Raw genomic sequence first — 19,534 nt, 5'->3', positions numbered from 1 at the left:
GGAGAGCACACTTTAAGGAATTGTTGAATGTAGAGGATGGAAGTAATGTGAGTATAAGTGGCTGGGGATTGGCTGGGAGGAGGAGGGAGGTGAGAAGACAGGAAGAAATCAGTAGGATAGAAGTTGTGGAAGCAATGAAGAAAGTTAAATTGGGGAAAGCCCCAGGAATTGATGGAGTGAGTGGTGAAATGCTGAGTATGGGGGAGAGATAGTAGTAGAATGGATGTGGAAAATGTGCAGATTGGCCTGGGAGGAAGGTAGAGTCCCGGAGGATTGGAAGTCAGTATAATTATTCCCTTGTACAAAGGAAAAGGGGAAAAAGAAGTGTGTGGTAATCATAGAGGCATCTGTCTTCTTAGTATAATAGGAAAAGTGTATGGTAGGATACTTATTGACAGAGTTAGAGAAAGAACAGAGGAATTAGTTGGAGAAGAACAGGGAGTCTTTAGGAAGGGAAGAGGTTGTGTAGATCAGATATTCATTCTTAGATCTTTAGTGGAAAAGTTTCTAGAGAAGGGAAAGAAGTTGTATGTGGCTTTCATGGATTTGGAGAAAGCATATGACAGGGTGGATAGACAAGGATTGTGGAAAGTATTAAGAATATATGGAGCAGATGGGAAGTTGTTGAATGCTGTGAAGAGTATGTATGATGGTGCTAAGGCTGCAGTGCATGTGGATGGCGAACTGAGTGAATTTTTCTCTTTGATGGTTGGGTTGAAACAGGGATGTGTCATGTCTCCATTGTTGTTCAATCTGTACATGGATGGGGTAATAAAAGAGGTACAAGGTAGGGTAGTGGATGTTGGAGTGGCCCTGGCGAGAGAGGGTAGTGTTTGGAAACTCCCTGTACTGTTGTTTGCAGATGATATTGTGTTGTTGAGTGAAGACGAAGGGGAGCTGCAAGGCTTTGTGGATGAGTTTGGGAGAGTGTGTAAGAAACGAAATCTAAAAGTGAATGTAGGGAAGAGTAAGTGATGGTCTTTGAGAGGTGAAGTCAGTGAATGTACAGCGAGGTTGGATGGTGAGGAATTGGAAAATGTGAGTACATTTAAGTACTTGGGTAGTGTGATGAGTAAGGATGGAGGTTTGGAGAGTGAAGTGCTTGAAAGGGTACAGCAGGGAAGAAAGGTTGCTGGTTCTTTGAAAGCAGTAATAAGAAGCAGGGAAGTGAGCATGGAAGTGAAAAAGTTACTACAGTACATGACAGTATTGTGATACCAACTCTAACGTATGGAAGTGAAGCTTGGACGTTGTTGGAAGGACAGAAGTTGAGTGAGAGCAGTGGAAATGAGTTATTTAAGAGGAGCTTGTGGAGTCACATGGAGGGACAGACTGACAAATGAGAATATAAAGAAGCGTTGTGGTGTGGATGTGGATGTGATAGGGAGCGTTAGGAGGAACACACTGAGGTGGTTTGGCCATGTGGAGAGGATGGAGGGTGAAAGACTGACGAAGAGAGTGTATGTGAGTGAGGTGGATGGGGGGAAGAGGGAGGGGGAGGCCGAGGATGAGATGGAGGGATGGGGTGGAGAGGTATATGAGAGAGGGGTGTGTGAGTTGGGAGCGGGGCAGTGAAATGGCGGGGGACAGGGCGACTTGGAGGCGATTTGTTTGTGCCCATCCCGAATGGGATTGAGGTGTCTGGCAATAGATAGATAGAACAACAGCAGGAAATCCTAGTGAGTTTGGGAAGTGTTCCAAAATATTACAACATTCTCCATACAACTTGTACTGTATAATAGTGGAAACTGTGTGTGTTGGGGGGGGGGGAGGCACCCATATTTGCTGATGGCAGTTAAATTAGATACTTTTTAGGCTAATACAGAGGATAAAAAAAAGGCAGAATATAAGAGGGAAGTGGAGGAGCGATTGGGGAAATACAGATTGGAGCAGATGGGGGACGTGGAAGGTGTGTGCAAGATATTCACAGAAAAAATCTGTGCAGCGTGTGAGGTGGTGTGTGAGGTGAAGAGAAGACGAAAGGGGGTGCAGTGAACAGCATGGTGGAATGAAGAGATGAGAGAGGCAGTGGCATAAAAGAAGAAAGCATACAATGAGTGGATGAGAAACAGGGGCATGGAAGAAAGTTGAAAGATGGAAGAGAGAGTTGTATGTAGAAAGGAAGAGAGATGAAAAGATTAGTAAGAGAGTGTAAGAAGAGAGTGGATGAGGGATTTGGAAGGACCTTGAGTGTAAAGTGGAGGGAATGTAAGAAAATGTTCTGGAAAGAGGTAAAGAGAGTTAGACGGAGTGCCAAAGAAGTTAGTTGGGGAGTGAAAGATAAATATGGTAGATTACTAGTGGAGAAGGGAGAAAAAGTGAGCAGATGTAGAGAACACTGTAATGAATTGTTGAACATAGAGAAAGAAAGTAATGCGAGTATAAGTGGCTGGGGAATGGCTGGGAGACGGAGGGATGTGAGAAGAGAGGAAGAAATCAGTAGGATGGAAGTTGTGGAAGCAATGAAGAAAGTTAAAATGAGGAAAGCCCCAGGAATTGATGGAGTGTGTGTAGTGAAATGCTGAAGCATGGGGGAGAGATAGTAATAGAATGGATGTGGAAGATGTGCAGACTGGCCTGGGAGGAAGGAAGAGTCTCGGATGATAGGAAGTCTGGTATAATTATTCCCTTGTATGAAGGAAAAAGGGAAAAAGAAGTATGTGGTAATCATAGGGGCATTTGTCTTCTTAGTGTAATAGGAAAAGTATATGGTAGGATACTTAATGACAGAGTTAGGGATATTCATTCATTCATTCATTCATTGCCAGACGCCATGTATCCCAGACGGGGTGGCCAAGGGCTTAGAGTTAACTGTTTTACAGGGAGGGGCACTAATCCTCCACCAACCCCACTTGACACGTAGGGATGCCAACAGCATCTGGTGTTCCAAGGCGGTCACCCATCCAAGTACTAACCAGACCCAATGTTGCTTAACTTCGCTGATCGCATAGGAAACGGTGTACTCAACGTGGCATGGCCGTTGGCAGAGGAATTAGTTGGAGAAGAACAGGGAGGTTTTAGGAAGGGAAGAGGTTGTGTAGATCATATATTCATTCTTAGATCTTCAGTGGAAAAGTATCTAGAGATGAAAAAGAAGTTGTATGCAGCCTTCATGGATTTGAAGAAAGCATATGACAGGGTGGATAGACAAGGATTGTGGAAAGTATTAAGAATATATGGAGTAGATGGGAAGTTATTTAATGCCGTGAAGAGAGTGTATGAGGGTGCTAAGGCTGCAGTGCATGTGGATAGTGAACTGAGTGAACTTTTCTGTTTGTAGGTTGGAATGAAACAGGGATGTGTCATGTCTCCATTGTTGTTCAATCTGTATATGGATGGGGTTATAAAAGAGATGCAAGGTAGGGCAGTGGATGTTTGAGCGGCCCTAATGAGAGAGGGCAGTGTTTGGAAACTGCCTGTATTATTGTTTGCAGATGATACTGTGTTGTTAAGTGAAGACAAAGGGGAGCTCAAGGCTTGGTGGATGAGTTTGGGAGAATATGTAAGAAACGGAATCTCAAGGTGAATGTAGGGAAGGGTAAAGTTATGGTCTTCGAGAGAGGTGAAGTCAGTGTGTACAGTGAGGCTTGATGAGGAGGAAATGGAAAATGTGAGTGCATTTAAGTACTTGGATAGTGTGATGAGTAAGGATGGAAGTTTAGAAGGTTAAGTGCTTGAAAGGGTACAACTAGGAAGATAGGTTGCTGGTTCCCTGAAAACAGTGATAAGAAACAGGGAAGTGAGCATGGAAGTGAAAAAGTTACTACATGACAGTATTGTGATACCAACTCTAATGTATGGAAGTGAAACTTGGACCTTGTTGGAGAGAAATAAGTCAAGAGTGAGAGCTGTAGAAATGAGTTACTTGATAGGAGCACGTGGAGTCACATGGAGAGACAGATTGACAAATGAAGAAATGAAGGATCATTGTGGTGTGGATGTGGATGTGATAGGAAGCATTAGGAGAAACACACTGAGGTGGTTTGGCCATGTGGAAAGGATGGAGAGTGAGAGACTAATGAGGAGAGTGTATGTGAGTGAGGTGGAGGGGGGGAGAGGGAGAGGGAGGCCAAGGATGAGATGGAGGGATGGAGTGGAGAGGTATATGAGAGAGGGGGGTGTGAGCTGGGAGCAGGGCAGTGAAATGGCGGGGGACAGAACGACATGGAGGCGATTTGTTGTGGCCACTCCTGGCGGGATTAAGGCGTCTGGCAATAGATAAATAGAAGGTACCAGAGATTTTTTAACGGCAAATACCAGGTGATATTTGTTTTTCTAAAAGTACATGATTATTTTGAAGAGAGAGAAATCATAGCTGTCAGAGGGCTGGCTGCACAATTTAGATTAATATCAGATTATTTTATTCAGTCAAGAGAGATCCTAGCTATCAGGTGGTTGTGGTAACTTTCTACTGTACGTCGTTCAGGTTAATGCCTTATGATTTTGTTCAGCCATGAGAATTTTTAACAGTTAGATAGTTGCAGCAACTATTCACACATTTTGTTCAGGCAAATATTGTCAATAAAGAATATTCTGAAAACATACAAATGTAAGTATGTTTGGCTATAGGTTAGAGCCATGTAATGAGGTCTGTAAATGCCCGCATTGCTGTGACACAAAGTGGGGATCCTCTGTTTGAGTCACTGGTAATATGCATGCATGTGGAGCACGTGGGCCTGGGATCAAATCCCAACTAGGAAAGGACAGTGTGATTAATTTAAGTTTCATTTCAGTTATAACATTGGTTGGCAGTAATGTGGGATGTGAGGTGAGGCTTGGTTGGCAATTTGATGTTGTTTTATAGTTAGTTGGCAGCGTCCTTGTCCTTACATCCTGGGAATGAGCTGTTCGGTGTGGTTCGCAGCATCCCCAGTGGTGGCCTGCAATGCTACACTACCATGAGTTCGAAACTCACCAAATTAATCACCAAGGGGAGAAAAGAGGGGTGTAATGGGGTCTGTAAATGCCCACGTTGCCCATAGGCAAAGTGGGGATCCTCTGTTTGGCTTAGTGGTAACGTGTGCACCTGTGGAATGCGTGTGGGCCTGGGATCAAATCCCGACTAGGACAGTGTGATTAAATTGTTAAGTTTCAATTCATTTAATACAGCCAGGATTTCAGGTCTTGAATAATGTGTGAATAAGTGTGAGGCCATTCCACTGGGCATGCTGTTGGTAGTTCTCCCACTTCCATACATTCTCTTTTGTTTTCTATATATATATTTTTTTAAACAACAGTGGAAGGAAAGACAAAAAAAAATAAAAATAAATAAATAAATAATCTATACACCAAATTACTGGTGTCCTCCATAAAAAAAAAAATTAACAGCTATAGGCTGAAGCCTGGGAGAAAACAACTCTGGGGAAGCGAGTTCCAAAAGGATGCAGTTCGGTGAATAAAAGATTTCTGATAGGCGGAGGTTCTGCAATATGGCAGTGTATCATTCCAGTCATGGGCACTACTAGACACCTGTGTAGCACAGGGGAAGGCATGGAGGGGTGGCACAATGGATGCAACTCCATCTGGGCATTTGCCATAAAAGTTTTTGTAAAATAGTGCAAGGGAGACAACATTCCTTCTTACTTCTTACCCGTAGGGAAGGTAGTTATTTGTAATAGCATGGTTATTAATAATTCTAACAGCTTTGTTCTGAATTTAGTCTAGTTGTTCAAGTGCAACCCCTTCACATCCATTCCACTAGTTGTAGTGCAACCCCTCCACATCTATTCCACAAGGGTGAGTGTTCATGACATATAAACTGTAGCTGACTTCATCTCATCCTTTGATATGGAAAAGGTCAGGATGATGATGATGATGATGATATAACCCTTAAGTAATTGTATATTTTATCTCTCATCCTTTGATAGGGGAAAGGTCAGGATGATGATGATGATGATATTAATCTTCATTAATCGTTCATTTTTTTCTTTAGTCCATTGATAGGGGAAGGGGAAGGATGACAATGATGATACTGTATAAATCGTGATTAATTGTACATTTTTTTCTCCCCAGTACCTACCCCTTCCTCCTGGGCAACTCCCTACACCGTCAGCGAAGGGGGTGTATGGGGCGGTGCAGATGAGAGCTGAGGGTGGAGTCATGTCCTGGTCTTCCCTCCTACCCTCACACTCTTCCCCGTGGCCCCTTACCTTTGAGCAGCTGGGGGTGCCTTCAGGAATTGTTGTGTACTCCACCACTATACCTTATAGAAGTGTGAGTTGCTGTGGGTCTGAGTTTGGATAGCTTAGCTTGAAATGGGTTAGGTTGATCTTGTCACTTCAGGGGTAGCTTACCTTTGAATGTTAGGTTGAACTAGTTACTTCAGCTTGAGAATGCTGTTTTCTGTTCTGTTTGTGAGCTCAAGCCACAATTTTTGACACTAAAATGATGTATATATGATTTTCTGGCCCGTTTCAGTGAGCATGCTAGTGATGTTCTCCCTTTTAAATAATTTCTTTTTCCTTGATTCTGAATCCCACCTCACTCCATTCCTTGGTGAGAAAAAGTTCAGAATGATAGTGATAACTGATACCAGACAGTTTACTGAACTTCAGAAAGGTTACTTTTGGCTTACATCATTACAAACACTCACATTTCATTCCTTGAATCCAAAGATGGCTTTTGTAATAACGACATACTGTTTCATTTAGTGTAGGAAAGACATCCTTAGACTGAAAGAATTCTGACAGCTTAGACTAGGCTTGTTAGATTGTTTAATTATGTTGAGGCACGCTGGGCGTAGGTAGATTGAATTACTGTGTATCAGTAAAATATGTAGGGTTAGGTGTTATGATAATTTACATACAATTAAGCTGTGATATCCTAACCTAAATTGGGGAGAACTGGCAGATCTATTTTATAGGTAACAATGAACCTGTAGTATGTTTTTTTTTTTTTTTTTTTTTTTTTTTTTTTTTAAAGGGAATAAATAGGTAAAGAAAAAAAAGGCAAGTAATAACAAAAACTTACTGTTTATCACATTTTTCATTGTCATTCTTACTCACAAACAATCTGACCCTCCACAATTAAGTCAGTACAGAGGACACAGTAAGTCCACATCATACAGGATTAAGGCATCTGGCTATAATCGATTAAGTTATTACTGTATTGTTGTAAGTTACCTGTTTGACTTCATAATTTTGCTGTGGACACTTTAGTGTAAATTAAGCTGAAACTGCCAAATAAGATTTCATTGTTATGTATGCAACTTGTTTGCAAGTTCCCCCAGGTTACAGTACTTTACTAAGTACTTTACAGTATGTGTAAAGGAAATTACAGTATTTTCGAACACATCTCTTCCCATAACAGGGACTGTATGTAAAGTATCTTGTTAGTTTTTAGTTGGTGTAAATCACATATTTATTGGCACTCACATTCCCAAACAGCCTGACCCAGTACGACTAAGCCTACCTGGGCTACATGATCGAGCCTATGTATTAGTGGACAACAGACTGGCAGGTGTAGTGGCAAGGGAGGGAGATCTTTACACTCTACCCATCTCCACACGACCCAATGCAACACTTGACCTGGTAGTGGAGAGTCAGGGTAGGATCTCTGTAGGCCCACGACTGAAGGACTTCAAGGTTAGTGGAACGAGTGATGGGCTGGGAAGTTGACATAGTGGGTGTGGTTATGGTGATTATTGGAGTTTGTTTTTTGCTTGAGGACCTCAGATTTTGAAGGCTTGGATAATGATGATAGTGATGAGAAGCACTGTTATGTTGCTGATACCGAAGCTGCATTTCCAACATTTCTGATAAATAGCAACTGTCAGCAAATTGCGGTGTGAAATGGACGTACAACCATTCACACAAATTTAATCTTTCATCACCTTGAATCAGTAGTATGGTAGTTACAGAAAAAAAAAAAAAAAATTGGTACAGGTTTGGCTGTGTGAATAGGGAAAGTGGAAGCAAACTTTAGAGATAGAGGCTCATATTTTAGTTAAGGGGGCTTTCTAGCACTTCTTCCATAAAGAGTTTATTTTCCATACTACTTTCTAATATTCTCTCTAATGTTACTATTATCTCTCTAATACACTCAATCCTCGTAAATTGCGGCAATTTGGGTCTGGACCACTGCCACGATTTACAAATTCGCGGTTTATAAATAATAACTCATGTGAAAAATGAATTTGGGTCTGGACTTTGGCCAACCACCCCCCACAGTATCCTACCTACACCTATCTAGGCACCATCAAACACAAACATACAAATTCAGGAATATTCAGTGCATGTATTTAATAGAAATAAGCAATGTTAAGGGATCTCACCATAATCCTACGACGATATTGCTTAACCCCTTAACTGCAGGGCATCACTTTTGTGATTCTGTTATATTGAATTCGCCCGGGCTTTCAAGTGGTGGCTTGTATCATCTGTCAGTACTGCCAATGTCCAACACTAGTCAGCACTCCTAATTTCATCTGTACTCCCATCCATTGTTGACAATTTAGCCATTTCTCCCCATTCTTGACTCCCCTCCCTACCTCCCCTCCATTACCCTCTCCTCTTGCCTGCCCAGCCATGCTATGTTAAGTAAATCTTCCCTGGAATTTTCCACCAATTTCATCCATTGAAATAAGCCCTATGCCCTATTCTTATACCAAATAATATATACAAGAAAGAAATATGGTAAGTGATAGTGTCATACACCTGGAATTGGCTAATTATCACCTGACAACACCTCACGTACACTCGTTCGCTGATTTTTGCTGTTTATTTCCCCTTGAAATATGCCGTATAATCTATTCTTGTAATAAAAATATACATAAAAAAGGAAGGGAGAAGCCTAAGTGATATTTACATTCACCTAGAACTACCTAATTTATTATGTCTTATCTAGATTTCCTGCCAATCATTTCATAGCGTATATATTAGCAGCTTTCACCCCGCTGACATTGGCAGCATTGCACTCTCCCTAGGCAGGCCACCACACTGTATTCAGTTTACTGTCGTCTTTCAAGGTGAAAGCACGTCGGATTCGCACCTGCCCAATTCCGCCGCTTTTTAGCCCCATGCAAAGGGCCCTGTGACCTCTACCCCCTACTAAACCTCGTGTGGAAAGAGGTAAAGGGCTAAATGACTGCTGTGGAATGTGAACTGGCTAATTTGTCAATGAAAATGATAGACAGTGACTACGATCTATCTAGTGAGTAAAACAGTGCAAGTGGAAATGTAAATAATGTGTAAACAGCAAGTGAAAGCAATGAATGTAAATATAAGTTAACAGTGGAAAATAGTTTAATAAGTTACTGCAAGTGACTGCATAACACAGTGTAAATAAAATAGAAATGTAAATAAAATAGAGAATGTAAATAGAAATGTAAATGAATAGTAATACAGTAATCCCGCATATTTCACGGTAGTTACGTTCTTGTAACCCCCGCGAAAATTTAAATTCGCGAATACTCTATTAACAATTGAATCTTGCACTTGTGTCCACCATGCTGCCCATCACACAGTCCACGTCCATACTGATTGCAAGACAATTCGCTGTCAGACAATTCCCCGTCAAAACATGGACGATTCCCCTTCAGAACAATTCGCACCCTGGACGATTCCCCGCCATTCTATAAATATACTAATCAATACTTTGATAAATATACTTATTATTAATTAATCAATACTTTAATTATATTTCAGGGGGATCCAGAAAAGTCTATGTTCAGTAGCGTAGGTTCTGGATATTATTTATTAGTTGCACCTTTAGTCAATAATTAACTTGTTTCTTCCTCGCTGTAGTTGCCTTTGAATTATATTCTAGCGTCACCCATAGCTATCTTCATTAATGAAGGCGAATTATCTTCTGTTTGTTGTGACTGCGAATTGTTCCGAAACCTCCATACTCATCCCGAAATACCTTCTTACAAGATTGAAAGCACATACTCCATTATGAAGGAAAAACGTAAACACCGTACTGTAATGCACAATTATCTACACATTTATTCACAAAACAGTACAAAATGAAAAGATGCATTAACTGGTGATAGCAAACACTCGCACGGTCGCTTCTTAGCTTGTCCAGTAACACAATTTTCTCTCCTAAGGTCATAACTTTTCTTGATCGTTTTGTCACTTTGGAGTTCTTACTATTTGTATTATTAGCCTTTGGTGAGGCTGGCTTACGTCCTGGGGCCATGTGGAAAGCAAGTGGGAGGCAAGAGGCTCATATCATAGTACGGTTACAAGAACACCAGATACGTGAGCCAGTCAGGCGTGGACTGAGGATTATGCGGGGCAGAGAGCAGTGTTGCCATACCCAAACAACGAAATTATGCTAGGGCAGTGAAAAAATTATGCTAGATTGAGCAAATTTGTTCCAAGTAAAAAATGAATTATGCTAACTTGAAGCTAAATGATAAAATTCTATACATATTCATGCTATATATTAATTATGTACTGTTTACTATGAAAATATTAAAATAACCTACATACAGTAAGAGGGTAAATATCGGTTTTCTGCCCATACTGCTTTTTCCCACAAAACTTAAGTTTTTCTGATGGATTTTGATGTGATTCATTCGACTTTGAGCATCATTTCCGTCAGAAATAACCAGATTTTGAGATATGACCCCCCCCCCATCCCCCTGCAACAATGGGGGATCTTTGGGGAATCGGGGGTTATAGGGAGGGGGGGAAACACAGAAAATGGTCATTTCCCACTTAAATGAAGCTGAAAATCGAATGAATCATACCAAAATCCATCGGAAAAACCTAGGTTTCATGGGTAAAATACAAAGCTCAAACTTATCCTAACCGAACCAAACCGAACCTAACCTAAAACCTAACCTAACCTAATCCAACCTAACCTAACCTAATCCAACCCAACCAAGCCCAAACTGAAAGTAACCAACTATTCAAACCTTACATCTTCTTACCTTATTCGTCTCTCTCTCTCTCTCTCTGATTTGTAGCTTTTATAAAATTATTCCAAAAATATTCCATTCCATTCTAAATTATGCTAGAATGATGCTAAAACTTCTAATATGCTAAAAAATATTCCAGATTCGAAAATTTTATCAAAATTATGCTAAAAGAATAAAATTATGCTAGATATGGTAACACTGGCAGAGGGGCTGCGGGAAAGGGACAGAGGGTGGCGTGAGTTTACCACGCTACAATTGGAAGTTGCGGGAATTTCAAATTTTTTGTTTTCTGTATATTCAAGGATATTTTAGTTGAACTTATTAATGCTAAGAAAATCCGTGAGAGGGCAAAACCGTAGACAAAAAATCCGCAAAAAATGCGGGATTACTGTATAAGAATATGAGTATATATACTAGGAGTAATGAAAGTGAAAGTTTCACCCTAGCATGTATGAATACTATGAGTTATGAAAGTGAAAATGAAAGTGACAGATTCACTCTCAACGCTAGTATAAAGGACGAGAAAGTGAATGATACGTATTTTACTGAAAGAGAAATTGAAATCCCACAGTGACAATAAACTACTATTACTGAAGGAAACTTATGGATAAAGACTGTAGATATATGTAAGTGTTATATAGTAATAGAAATATAAACTGTGAGTGTTTTTATGAATAATAAATGACAGAACACCAGCGGTGAACGATCACAAGTGGGAAGGTCATACGCGCTCGTAAATTTCATTGCTTTCACAGTGTTTTTTTTTTTTTTTTTTTTTTTTTTTGGAGTATGGATTCAAAACTATTTGAGAATCATAGAATAGTGTTTCTAGTGATAATATCAGGCTGTGGTAATCATATTACGGGTTGTTGGGAAGTGTAAAGTGGAGACTTTGTTACCCAACTTCAGAGGTCTCCACAAGTCCTACGGTACTCGACGAAGGCTCAACAAACATCCCAGGAGAGAGCTGAAGGTATGTGCCATGTGCATATATAATTTTAATATTCTAGGACTAATAACTGATTTTTGGCAAATATTTTTAGAGAGTCTGTCAGAGCGAGAATATGCCCGTGAGACACGCAAGTCAGGCAAAAACAACCCTTCGGTTTAGGAGTTAAGTGAATGGAGTGGGGTGGTGTTGGGAAGAACTTAGAACCTCTCAGCATGAGGTGGGGGTGCTCCCTGATGCTGTTCTCCCTTCTCCAGCTCCTCTGCCTCCCTTAGGAAGCCCTCAAAGTCTGCCTCAGAGATGACAGATGCTACGTCATCCACGTCCTCAGTGTGTGAAGGGCCAGGCTGTGGTTCATGTTTAGCTTCTTCCCTTACCAGGGCAAAATAGTGGGTGATGAGTTCCTGATGTTTCTCATTAACACTGTGGCATTAGTATGCACACTTGCCACCAGGGACGGGTGATGATTGGTTGTTGGGTCGCAATTTTCAAATCGAATGCCGCGGTTTACGATTCTCCTCGGAAAAGGCCCACTTTGGTGCCTAGATCAGCGATTTTCATGACTTAACAGCGATTTAAGGGTGCAGGCAGTCTGACAGTCACTTAGCCGTGATTTACAAATCCATGATTTATAAACACGCGATTTACGAGGATTGAGTGTACTGACATGGTTTGCATAAATATCATACAAGAGAATATTAACATGCTATATGCAGAAATAAACTGGTAAGGAAGTGTTAAGGGGCCTCCTTAATTGACCAGAATATAGGCCAGAGTGTGTGTGTGTGTGTATTTTCCTATTTGTAGTATACAGTACAGGAATTGAGCTAAGCTCGTGTTGTTCTGTCTCCATATCTGCATTTATCCAGTCTAGTTTTAAAGACATGAATGTTTTTTGCCTGCACCACCTCTTCATCTAAGTCATTCCAAATACAGTAATCACTCTAATATCCGGACGCCCAATATCCGAACATCCCCATTATCCGGACATAAGCAACGTTGGGTCTGGTTAGTACTTGGATGGGTGACCGCCTGGGAACACCAGATGCTGTTGGCATCCCTATGTGTCAAGTGGGGTTGGTGGAGGATTAGTGCCCCTCCCTGTAAAACAATTAACTCTAAGCCCTTGGCCACCCCTTTTGGGATACATGGCGTCTGGCAATGAATGAATGAATGAAGAATGTTTCATACTGTACTTTTTTTTCCATACTATACTTACCTCATTTCACTCTTTAATGTCCTTTATTGGTGTGAATAGGGTGTTAGGAGCTATGCATGTGCAGTAGGAAGGTGTTTTTCTGAATTAGGCTAGGTTAGGGTCCATAAGTTCCAGTCCAGGAGCCAGTCACCAGAATGTTTATTACTGTATGAACCTACTTCTAAACCTTCATTTTATGTTTCTTCTGCATTTATTTCAGTCATTTATGTGCCTTATTGGTGTGATTTGGGTCTTAAATAGGTGCTATGCATGTCCAGAGGGAGTTGTATAGGTGTTTCTCTGAGTTAGGGTCCATAAGTACAAGTCCATAAGCTGGGGCCCAATATCTGGACAGAACCTATGGCTCTATTACGTCGGGTATTGGAGTGATTACTGTACTTATGCTTCTACTCGGGAAACTGAACCTTTTAAGATCATTAAGACATCTACATTTCCTCAGCTTGAAGTCATGACCTCTTGTTCTTTCATCACCCAACACAAAAAGATCCTCTCTATCCACCCTTTCCAATTTTCTTACATTTTAAATATCGTGATCAGGCTCTTTCTTTTCTCTCACGCAGCGTTGGTAACTTCAGTTTTTCCAATCTCTCCTCGTAGGCAAGTTCCCTTAAACATGGTATCATCCTTGCTGCCATCCGTTGAACCCTCTCTAGTTTATCAATATGCATCTTCAAATGAGGTGACCATACCACAGCTGCATACTCTAGTCTTGGTCTAACGGTGTCACTATCAACTCCCTCAGCATTTCCTTCGTATAATTAAAAGCCACTCTCATATTGGTCAGTAATCCATAAGTTCCTCCTGTGATTTTGTTTATATGTTTTTCTGGTGACAAGTCATCCTGAATAGTCTCTCCTAAGTCTTTCTCATTTTTTCTCTTACCAATTATCTCAGTGCCCATTTTATATGTCCAGTGCGGTCTTTTTTCACTCTTTCCCATTTGTAATACATGACACTTCTTGGCATTAAAATCCATTTTCCAAGTCTGGCACCATCTCTGGAGTTTGTCCAAGTCCTCTTGCAGGTTTTTACAATTATCAGTACCTTTAATATGTTTCACGATTTTAGCATCATCTGTGAACATACTCATGTAAGTATTTAAACCCTCTGGTAAATCATTTACATAAATCAGAAACATTATTGGGGCTAAGACAGAGCCCTGGGGTGCTCCACTACTCACGTTTCTCCACTGTGAAACCTTGTCTCTTATAATTGTTCTCATCTGCCTTCCTATCAAATAATCTTCCATCCACTTTAATAGTTTCCTATGCACCCCTCCAAAGGTCTTTAATTTCCACAGCAGTCTCCTGTAGGGCACCCTGTCAAATGCTCTCTTGAGGTCAAGATAGACACAATCTGCCCATCCCTCTTTCTCTTGTATGACATCTGTTACCCTACTGTAGAAACTTAATAGGTTAGTAACACGTGATCTTCCTTCCCCAAAACCAAATTGTCTTGGTGTTATCACTTCATTTTCTTCTAAATACTTTATCCATCTTCTTCTAATAATTTTCTCACAGATTTTCCAACAATACTAGTAAGTGATACAGGTCTACAATTGAGTGGATCTTCCCTATCTCCTCCCTTGAAGATTGGCACAGTACTTTCTCTTTTCCAATCTTCAGGTAACTGTCCATTTTCCAGCAAAGTCTTGATGATGACATAAACAGGCCATACTAACTGGTCTGCACATTCCTTCAGGGTCCATCCAGACACACCATCTGGTCCCATTGCTTTTCTTACATCCAAATCAAATCCCTCATCAGCTGCAGCACCTCATTCACGTCCACTGTAATTTCTGCCATTCCTGTTGCCCTGAGTTCTATTTCAGGTCCCCTAAATTCCTCTTCCAACACATAGACTTACTGCAGTTTGTTGTTCATTATTTCACATAATTCTTCTTCTCTTTCATAGGTTTCATCTCCATCCCTCAGTCGTATTATACTGTCCTTAACTCTCATTTTACCATTCACAAACCTGTAAAGTAATTTCAGCTCTTTTTTACATTTAGTTACAATATCCTTTTCATATTTCCTTTCTTCTTCTCTCTGCACCCTTACATATTCATTTCTTACCTGCTTGTACTCCTTCCAAGCCCTTTCACTATACCTTCTTCTCACTTTGTTCCATACTCTTTTTCTTGCCTCATACGCCACTCTACATCTGTTGGTAAACCATTCTTTCTTCCTTTCCTGTTTTAAACACTTCTATCAGAAGTGTGTGTGTGTGTGTGTGTGTGTGTGTGTGTGTGTGTGTGTGTGTGTGTGTGTGTGTGTGTGTGTGTGTGTGTATTTACCTATTTGTAGTATACAGGAATTGAGCAATGCTCGTGTTGTCCTGTCTCCATATCCACATTTATCAAGTCTACCTTTACACACATGAATGTTTTTCTCATGCACCACCTCTTTGTCTAAGTCGTTCCAAATATATAAGTATTTACCTAATATACCTATTTGTGATATACACGGAATGTACTATGCTCGTGGGTTTCCGTTGCTGTTTCTCAATAAGTCAAATTTAGCTTTAAACTCTTTTAAGTTTTTAGACTGGACGATCTCTTTGTCCAGGCTATTCCATAAGTCTATACTTCTGTAAGGAAAGCTATATTTCTTGGTATCCTTCAAGCAGCTTGACTTTTTCAATTTCATTCCGTGTCCTCTTGTTGCTCTCTTATCCCATACAAACAGATCTTCTTTGTCAATTTTATCTACTCCCACCATGGTCCTGAACACTGCAATCATGTCTCCCCTCTTTCTCCTTTCCTCTAAGGAAGGCAAATCCAGTTTTTCCAGCCTCTCTCTGTATGACAGGTCTGTCAGACTGGGGACCATCTTGGTTGCTGTTCTTTGTATTCTCTCTCAATCTTGTTTATATCTTTCTTTTTGTGTGGGGACCACACTACTGCTGCGGATCATGGCCACTATCAATTTTTTCATCATCTCCTCATCCATATAATGAAATGCTATTCTTATGTTAGTCAAGAGTTTATAAGTCTCTCTAACTATCTTGTTAATGTGTTTTTCTGGTGACAAACTATCTTGGACCAGCACTCCCAAATCTTTCTCTTCTCTCCTTTTTGTGATTAATTCATTACCCAACAAATAATTCAGTGATGGCCTCCTGGTACTTTTACCCATTTCCAATATTTTACATTTCTTTACATTAAATTTCATTTCCCACGTCCGGCTCCAATTGTGTATCCTATCCAGATCCTCCTGCAGTATCTTACAATCCTCCTCAACCTCTACCTTCCTCAAGATCTTTACATCATCAGCAAACAGACTTGCATAACTGTTCAGTCCATCTACCGTATCATTTACGTAAATCAGGAACATTACTGGCCCGAGCCTTGAGGGACTCCACTTGTTACTTCCCTTCATCCAGACATCCTGTCCTTTATTACTGTCCTCATTTGTCTGTCTCTCAAAAAGTCTCTCATCCAATCCAGAAGTTTCCCCTTCAGTCCTCCTGTATATTCAAATTTCCACATTAGTCTCTTATGAGGTACCTTGTCAAAGGCCTTCTCTGAAGTCTAAGTATACACAATCCACCCAACCATCTCTCTCCTGTACCACGTCAATTGCTCTTGAGTAAAAGCTCAACAAGTTAGAAACACATGACCTTCCACTTCTGAATCCAAACTGACATTCAGCCAAAATATTCATCTCTTCCAGATATTTTATCCATCAATCTTTCAGGATTCTCTCACACAATTTTGCGACCATGCTGGTTAGAGACACTGGTCTATAATTCAGGGGTTCTTCCCTGTTTCCTCCCTTGTAAATTGGTACCACATTTGCCCTCTTCCATTCTTTTGGCACTTTCCCCTCTTCCAGTGAGCATACGATTAAACTGTGAATTTTATCTGCCAGTTGTTCTCTGCACTCCTTCAGTACCCAATTAGAAATTCCATCAGGTCCTGGGGCTTTCCTTACATCTTGAGTTTCCAGTAATTTATACACTTCCTGTACCTCCACTTTTATATCTTTTATCACCGGAACATTTCTAATCACTCCCTCCCCTTCCACAAGCTCCTTTTCTTTAGTGAAAACTGACTGGAAACGTTTGTTCATTATTTCTGCTTGCATTGCCGCATCCTTAAAGACCTCTCCTTCTGCTCTCAGTTTGGTGATTCCTTCCTTTTGTTTCAGTTTGCTATTAACAAATCTATAAAACAGTTTGGATTCATCCTTGCATTTGTCTATTATACCTTTTTCAAAATTCCTTTCTTCTTCTTTACGTATTCTTGTGTGTTCATTTCTTGTTCTTTTATATTCTTCCTTTGTTCTGTTGTTACCTCCCTTTCTCCAGTTGTTCCACGCCTTATCTCTCTCCTTTTTTCCTATCATACACCTTCTATTAAACCACTCCTTTTTCCTGTTTTCTTTCCCTCTTACTCTTAGTACAAATTTTTCCACTCTCAAATTATAGAGGTCTAGAAAGATATCCCACTTCCTCTGTATCTCTCTTGTTTCTCTGAATTTTCTCCAATCCGCATTTTCAAAAAAGTTTCTCAATCCTGTAAAATTTGCTTTCCCAAAGTTGTATCTTCCCTGTCTATGAAGCTCGTCTCTTGGCTTGACGTTCCCTATTAACTTCTGGAACTCAATGACCACATGATCACATTTTCCTAAAGGACAGAGATATTTCAATGATTCTGTTACATCGGGTTCTTTGGTGAACAGTAAATCTAACCTTGCTGGTGTGTCCTCACCTCGAAACCGTGTCTCTTCTTTGACCCATTGCGTCATCATATTATTCATTATTATATTTAATAACATAGTGCCCCACGAATCCGCGCCGTCTCCCGAGTACCATTCCTCCCAGTTCACCTCTTTACCGTTAAAGTCACCCACCAAAGTTATATTATTGCTTTTCTCAATTATTTTTTGCAAATAGCTAGCCATATCTGACAACATCTCATGGTATTCGTCATCCTTCCATGCTTTCGTCTTTGGGGAAACATACACTACCGCCATATCTCTCTTAACATTCTCTCCAGTTTCTAATTTCATATATATCACTTCAGCCCTGCCTTCTCCCATTTCCACAGTATCTACATTTATGTTATTCTTCACTGCTATCATCACTCCTCCTCCCTTTTTTTCTTTCCTGTCTTTTCTCCACAGTTTGTATTTACCATCTCCCAAATGAACATCAATATCTTCTCTTAATTTGGTCTCTACAAAGCACATGACATCAGGTTCATGTTTTCTCAAGAAATCGTTAATTTTGATCCTTGTCGATGTGAAACCATCAACATTAGTATATATCACCTTCAAATTATTTTTGACGTTTTTAATACCCTCTTCTCTCCTACTCTCTGTCCATACCACTTCCTCAACTTCTGATCTTTCACAGCCATCCCCCTTAGTTTCCTTCACTTCTGTTTCCTTAAATACCACTTCCTTACTTTCATATCCAATACTCTCCAAAAAAAAGTATTACATTCTTCCTCTGTCCTCTTATCATTTTTTTCCTTTACTTCTTCCATTAATGATTTTAAAACTTCTCTTTCTTCTTCATTCAGATCTTTTCTTATTATAATATTTTCCATCCCCGCCTCTTTGCTTAATTTCCAGGTCACTTTAAGTATCTCATTTATTACACACTGATGTAAACTTGACTCTCATTGGTCTTGTTTCCCCTTTCTTATAAGGCCCTATCCTCCTTACTTCCTCAATTTCTTTTACCCACTTGTCTCCTTCGGGGTCAATCTTGCCTAATATTCCTCTCACCAGGTTCGTGTCTCTCTCGAGTCTTACGAACCTAACCTTTTCTTCCTCTTCCCTGTTTCCAAATACTACCACACATCTGTTCCTTTCTACAGTTTCTCTCACTATTTTCTCTTTTTTCTTCAGTATTTTCACTACATTTTCTTCCATTTTTTTCTTGTTCATTTCCCTTTCTTCCTGGATGATCTCTCTTAAGCTGACCACTTCTTTCTGTTCTTCTTCTACGTGTGTCCACTTTGCCTCATGTTCTTCTACAACACTACTCACCTTCTCCGTTTTATTACTACTCTCTTCTAGTTTCCTCCTCAATTCAACATTTTCACGCTTCAAATTTCTAATCTCTTCATTCGCTATCTCATTGGAATGGATCAGACTCTGTATGGTAGTATTCATATTTTCAGACACATCCTTTATCACTAGATTCTCTACTTTCTTTTCAAGTTCACTAATCCTCATAATTAATGTTTTAACCAGGTCCATGACATTGGTATTTGTATCAAATCCTTGAAATTCGAGTCCCTCATTGTTTACATTTTCGGCCATGTTTGATGTTGGTTAAGTACCAAAACAGCTGTTACCGAAAAAAACTACAAACATTCATGTGTACTCTAGCCAATAAATCTTTACATTTTTGGTACAGTAAGCCCCCTCGTTTGGCGAATTTCAACTTGGCGAAACTCACTTTTGGCGGTAGGGTGGCCACGGACCACCGAATGCGCGCTTGGCGATTTGAATTCAAACTTGGCGGTCCCCTGGCGGTCCCC

The 19,534-nt window shown here is 40.3% G+C and overlaps 2 protein-coding genes and 1 non-coding gene across 3 annotated transcripts in view; 1 reads left to right on the top strand and 2 right to left on the bottom strand.

The window, feature by feature from the left end:
- The window catches only part of LOC145403013 (uncharacterized), a 763,478-nt gene that overhangs the window by 436,690 nt on the left and 307,254 nt on the right, over nt 1–19,534 (bottom strand). The gene's annotated exons all lie outside the window — the stretch shown is intronic.
- The window catches only part of LOC145403065 (beta-galactosidase-like), a 238,283-nt gene that overhangs the window by 147,412 nt on the left and 71,337 nt on the right, over nt 1–19,534 (top strand). The window contains exons 10-11 of the mRNA XM_080274904.1: nt 6,013–6,213; nt 7,386–7,583. Coding sequence (XP_080131030.1) covers nt 6,013–6,213; nt 7,386–7,583 — 399 coding nt within the window. The remainder of the gene's footprint in view (nt 1–6,012; nt 6,214–7,385; nt 7,584–19,534) is intronic.
- On the bottom strand, nt 2,867–2,985 carry LOC145403417 (5S ribosomal RNA). The gene has a single exon (XR_013897984.1). It is a non-coding gene; the product is annotated as a 5S ribosomal RNA (ribosomal RNA).

The sequence above is a fragment of the Coenobita brevimanus genome, chromosome 60 (genome assembly GCF_032717465.1).
Source record: "Coenobita brevimanus isolate Jiangsu-jjx chromosome 60, ASM3271746v2, whole genome shotgun sequence".
In the NCBI taxonomy this organism is placed as follows: Eukaryota; Metazoa; Arthropoda; class Malacostraca; order Decapoda; family Coenobitidae; genus Coenobita; species Coenobita brevimanus.
Note: the sequence above shows the minus strand (reverse complement) of the source record. Positions and strands in the feature narration are given on the sequence as shown.